This window comes from Achroia grisella, unplaced genomic scaffold (genome assembly GCF_030625045.1).
Source record: "Achroia grisella isolate CSIRO2021 unplaced genomic scaffold, CSIRO_AGI_Agris_v1 utg114, whole genome shotgun sequence".
Taxonomy (NCBI): domain Eukaryota; kingdom Metazoa; phylum Arthropoda; class Insecta; order Lepidoptera; family Pyralidae; genus Achroia; species Achroia grisella.
This window is the reverse complement of record NW_026712585.1, coordinates 843153-849345: the sequence shown is the minus strand read 5'-3', so window position 1 is coordinate 849345 and position 6193 is coordinate 843153. Positions and strand designations below refer to the sequence as shown.

The 6193-nt window shown below is 29.5% G+C and overlaps 1 protein-coding gene across 1 annotated transcript; it reads right to left on the bottom strand.

The window, feature by feature from the left end:
- Positions 1 to 1031: 1031 nt before the first annotated feature.
- LOC131850826 (uncharacterized) lies at positions 1032 to 6016 on the bottom strand. Its single transcript, XM_059201194.1, has 6 exons — positions 5620 to 6016; positions 4935 to 5016; positions 4296 to 4441; positions 3562 to 3674; positions 2592 to 2669; positions 1032 to 1665 (listed from the first exon to the last, which is right to left on the bottom strand). Exons 1-5 carry the CDS (start codon positions 5741 to 5743, stop codon positions 2610 to 2612), a joined length of 525 nt encoding a protein of 174 aa, XP_059057177.1. The 5' UTR covers positions 5744 to 6016; the 3' UTR covers positions 1032 to 1665; positions 2592 to 2609.
- Between the last annotated feature and the right edge of the window lie 177 nt (positions 6017 to 6193).

Below are 6193 nucleotides of genomic sequence, written 5' to 3'. Positions count from 1 at the left end.
CACTAACGGAGATAGAATATAACTTACAAATGCCAAGCAAAACATAGTGTACAAATGAACGAAAAATGAAATGGTTACATCTTTGCACTAAAATATTACATTTAATTCATATTACATTAAGTATAAAATTATTAATTTACAACGCGGTTATTATACATTTATAATATTGAAAGGTTATATAGCTATAATAACTATACTTTAAAGAAGTTTAAAGTCCAATAAATAGGGGTCTGAATGGTTTGCCTTAAAATGTCAAATTATGTTCACTCATAGCTAAGAATAGAAGTAATACCTAATTTTGACGTGAAATTATCTGTAGAATAGGTATATACAATGTAAGGTACATGTAAATTCTTTAAGTACTTTGTCACATTAACATTGTGGATAATTCCATACATTTTTATATATTACCAATAAATTGTTTTTGTGACAAGATACCAAGTTTGAGACTTTTAAGGCAACTATACTTAGTTACTTTTTGTTTCATAAGCTCATGTAAAATTAATTTGAATTGTATTTGAAACGTTTTAGCAAGAAATCATTACAAATAGATTATTATTATATTATATTACCAATATATAGATTTAGTAGATTATATACAAGTTCGGAATTAATGTTGTCCAATATATCGAATGGACTTGTAATTTTGTAATTCAGCACCATACAATTTTAGTAATATCATTCATGATAACAATTACCATTCCTTCTCACTTCATTTCTATTATTTATAACATAATATTATGTCATTTATGTTTGAAACATATTATTTTTAAATTGTCAAGTGTAAAATTCAAATCAATAATAAAAAAAATCAAGCTCGTAATATCATCACAATGATTTGTATAACATCTATAATTTTTCATTAACATTGGAATGATGTATGATATTAAGAATTCATTATTAAAATAATTATAGTAAATTATTTATGTAATATTTATAAAAATTATTTATTCGAGAATATTTAAAATACTTAACACAGCACTCAGAACTTTTAAACAATTATGCATTAAAATAATGCGAATGAGTAAGTATTTGTAAGATATTTTTAATAGTTTGGGATACCACTGTTATTTGTGGTATTTTAGTAAAGTGATCCTTCATTCTGAAATATTTTTCATAATTCATTCACATGTAAATTCTGTTTTTCTACATTTGATATATTCAACGAATAGGAAGTCTATTTGTCACAAATATATTTTGGTTATAATATTGAAGACTAATCAATTGTGAATAATCCTATTAGAAATGTTATTGAAAAACTTATTAGAGTATTATTTCATATATAGAATAATATACAATATAATTATCAGGCATACATTTTAATTGTAGTACTTCTTTATTAAAAACACAAGTCATGGTTGCGAATAAGTGTCAAGTATAAAAAAACAGAACATTATTTATACATTAACATGTTCTTATTTCAACAAATCGTTCAAAACTACGAATCATGTTCATTTGATCCTCTAAAACATTATAATAATTCCATTTTATAGTTTCAAGTTTATTCAACTACTAAACAAATATACAACTTCTGTACATATTTATAATTTTGCCGTTGGACTCATCATTATGTGCATTCCTTAAAAATACATTTTACCAACACTAACTAATGCTATAGTGGAACACAGTTCTATTCCCGACTAATTCACTTCTATAATGATTTATCTGTGAATAAAGAAAACGTGTATAATAGAAATGGAAAGGAATAAACGTTGTTTAAACATTACAGTACATGAAGTATAATCTAATTCATTAATTTTATTTCAACTAAAGCTTGTGTGTCTATTAATAACTAACTGACTGACTAAAGCTGCTAATATACAGTCGATAAGTTGTCAAGTAGCTCAAATAAGCATCAACGAAGTGGCGGGGCGAGCTTAATGCACCTATGGGAATCTATGGAAGAGTGTAATATTTGAAACACTTCTTGCTCGGAACGCGTTAATTGGCCGACAACGGTTGATCATGTTACAAAAAGTATAATACTAATACAAATACCTACTTATGACAATTATATAAACTACCTAATTTTAACCATGTATTACAACGAGTAGTACAAGTAGTAGACTGTATGCCAGAACTGTAATTCTTTTGTCCTAAGAAGATATGGCAAATTTAATGGCTGGTGAAAATGGTAAGGTGTGAAAGTGTAATACAAGCTCGTTGGCTTTCATTGTAAACATAAATTATTAGTTTGAATACTACAGCTAAATCCGCGTATCCTTTACTCATTGATGTTGGTAAATTTGTGTCTGGTACCTCATCAAAGTTGCCATCATGTTAATTACTTTATAATCTATACATATAAATAAAATTACAGTGTCTGTTTGTAATATTGAAATAACCGTTTTTTACTACATGCATATGAATATAAATACGGTACATACAACAAAAGAACATTTTTTACAATTTTTATATCTCTGTCTGTCTGTCTGTTTGTTCCGGCTAATCTCTGAAATGGCTGCACCGATTTTGATGGGACTTTTTTTGGCAGGTAATAAGCGGTAACTAACTTTTATTTTAGAAAAATAAAGTTAAATTCCACACGAAATCGCGGGTACAGCTAGTAAGTAATAAATAGATGAACTAACCTCAATATTTTGTGCTCACTATACATGTGTGTTAGTGTTTGATGGTGATTTTGGAATTGTACTTGGTGTTGGAGTATCCTGTAACAAAATTAAAATTTAGAATAATATAGAAAAAATACCGTAGTGTTTATTGTCATGGTATTCTACACTATTAAATTCATGTGCGGTATATATCTGATATGTATAAACTAACACATCCGCGAAATAATAAATAATATGATTCATTAATTCCCCAAAACTTGTTCCTGCTTGAGTGATGGTCTACTCTGGAAACATATTCCGGTCCATAGACAATGAACTGAGCCTTTTCAAAGTATTCAAAAATAAAAGAGTGACGCATAATGGCTCAAAATACAGTTTTACAATAGAACAAGCAAGAAGACAAGAAGAGCTTTGAATAATTTTAAAATAACAGTACAATGGTATGGATATTGAGAGTACACTAAAGAGATAGAGTATATTTAAATGATTGTATGTATGTCAACTTGGTTAGTGGCACATTTACTCTTAAGTGTAATCACATCTATATCATTTTTTTTATACCACGTAGGTGGCAAACAGGCATACGTCCCATCTGAACAGGCATGGTACTCTTCTGGTACAGCTAAATCATTCCTTATTGATAATGTTGTTTCTTGTTTACATTTAAATTTACATTTATTGAATTGCTACAATTACTAAAACATTTAAACAATGAAATTTATTAACTTTTTATTGCTAAACGGTTACCGTAGCCTATGGCCGCCTGAAACACCAGGTGTCCCGTGCGCGTTGCCGACATTTAAGAAACCTTATTGAAAAACCCCATGCTCGTGAGAAAACTTCAGCAGGTAGTTCATAGAGATGGTAATGGACATGTTCTGGAATTGCGTAACCATAGCAAAAGGGCTTTTCTTATATATCTATTTAAATTCACACCATTTTTGTACTGTTAATAATAAAAAAAAACTATATAGAATTATACACTTACCTCATCTAGATCTGGAGATATAGTCCCGTTTCGTATAGACTCCCTCAGGGTATCATCATCCTCGTCGGTGTGCACGTCATAGAACTCTTCACTGTCCATTTCACCATCAGTTCCTGAGAGTCAGAGTTATTTATTTATTTAAAGTTTAGGGTGACATGAATGGTACATGAAAATATATACTATTTGAGGATTCTTGCTATTGCAGACATCTCATAAGTTAGTGTAATTGCTGAAATGTCTGGCTAACTCCTCGGATCTGCTCCTGGCGGATGTTGGCAGGAAGTGGTGTGAATTAATTTTAAAAGCTGTTTTAGTAGATATTGGGGATAAATTAACTGTATTAGTATCTTAATAAAGACCTATTTACGTGAAATGAGAAAAAATTTGTGTAAAATTATTTTGTTTCATTTAAATAAAATAATACTAGGGAAACATTCTAACTATATATTATATTTATATAAGTGACACTATAGAAGAGACTGCAGACAAAGTGGTAGTACCTAATATGTGTTACTACATATTAGGTACTACCACTTTGTCTGCAAACAAATTAAACAAAGTAATAATGTACTCCTAGATTCATAGGAGGATGTTGTTGTTCTCTTAAAGATTGAGACACTTGCCCATGTTTGTAGTCAAAGTAATATAATAATAAAAAATAATATTGGCAATAGATTGTTTGGTGAAGAGGGATTTTTTAAAATCTCAGTATTGTCAAAGTATTCAATACATACCTAGTACAGATTGATAGTCGGTGAAATATTCCGAATCTGATGCATAACTTTGCTCATGTCCGTCTATAGCATCTCCACTGGGAACAACCTTCGCTTTCTTTTCTCGTCTATGGACATTCTTCTTTTGTTTCAACCTACGAAGCTGGCTAAGTAACAGAAAAACTTTTTTTTTATTCTCAGTCCATATTTCTTATATAATTAAGAGTGAATCCATTCTGTGATGCTGTCATGTACAGTGGCTTCCCACTGGAAGCTTCTACTCATATGCAGCCTAGAGCCACTTCCGGTCTTCTAGCTCCAGGATATGATGGTGTTTTAGTCATCTCACATAGATGTCTATGGTGAGTTGCCTAGCAAGTTCACATTTATTTTTGTAACAGGAATATCAAATAAGGTACATCTAATGAGAAGTGGTAACCATTGTCTATGTCTATGTACATCAGCATCACTGACATTATATTATTATCTATATATATTTGATATCTATGGTAAAACCAAACAATATGTGCATCTTGTAATTTTACTACCTTATCTTAGCCACCAACAATATCAGCTTATAAGCTGCTTGGCAGCTGAAATAAAGGTAAATGAGAGCTTTGTAGGAAAGTCTACATCAGTAAAATTGTTTAATACATTTACCTTTCTTTTTGTAGCTCTCTGAGTGCTTCTAATTCTGTTCTCATAGATGCCACTTGTTTGTCTAGTCTTGCTACTTCACTCACTGTAAAAATAAACAATTCATTATTATTAATTATTATAAGGGGTTCATTCATGCAATCAATAAACTATATATCTTCAAGATTTATATATAGATATATAAAAATGAATAAGTCTGTAAATAAGAAATAAAGGTATTCGATAATATTGGATAGAGGCGGAGCCTAAACTACTAATTACATTATGTAACCATTTTATTAGCTATTTGTATTTTACTCTTGAAATTCCTGATAAAATTAATATCCGTAACCGAAATTATCTAAATTTATTATTAACTACTGGATGATCCGAAATAATTTCATATCCACATCCAGTATAATAATCATTCCTATATCCGAAACCTATCCATATCCGAAATTTCATATCCATAACATCCCTGCTGATCAGTAGTTATTCAGGATTATCTCAAAACAATAAAATATATGTAGTTACATTCCAATTACCACTGACATATAAAAATGGAAATAAAATATTATTGTTTAGTATTATATATATAATAGTATTTAATAGAGAAGGCCATAATATAATTACATTACAGGAAATGTGGTGTGGAAGAAGTGCACTGTGCACCCATATTATAAAATAATATACTTATAAATATACTAACCTAACATAGCCCTCCTCTTTTCAGCATACATTTGCTCATATATAAACACGCCGGCGGCACCAACAATGCCCACAATAGCGGCTCCAACCATCACACGTGGATTTAAAATACTGTTTACATTCATTTTAGCAAAAGAATATTACAGATCAATTGTGACGTACTATTTAGAAATCAGATTTCGTATCTAATGTTAATTAGTGCTAAGAATGATAATTACTTGCGCAATCAACAAATGCACATTACACAAGCATAATTATTTATTGACACTATAAAAGACGTTGAAATGAAATAAAAAAAATATTTTAACAAAACGACGAGTGTTGAATAGAAGTAAAAAAATATATAAGACTGACACCGAATATATATCTACGCAAATGTTTTAAACAACTATTTCAGAGATTAGTGGATTTATATTAAGCATAAATATTAGTTATGTATTACAATTTGCATTTTTATTTTAGGTATATAGAAATCATTCATAATAATTATTGACAATTGACAGTATTTGACACAATACACACAATCACAGATTATTCAGATTAAAAATGCAATGGTTTATCAAATGAAGACAGTT

Coding starts and splice junctions, on each gene's coding strand:
- LOC131850826 (XM_059201194.1), bottom strand. CDS start 5,743: ATGAATGTAAACAGTATTTTAAATCCACGTGTGATGGTTGGAGCCGCT. Junction 5,017..5,619: donor AAAGAGGAGGGCTATGTTAG/GTTAGTATATTT, acceptor TTATTTTTACAG/TGAGTGAAGTAGCAAGACTA. Junction 4,442..4,934: donor AGAGAGCTACAAAAAGAAAG/GTAAATGTATTA, acceptor TCTGTTACTTAG/CCAGCTTCGTAGGTTGAAAC.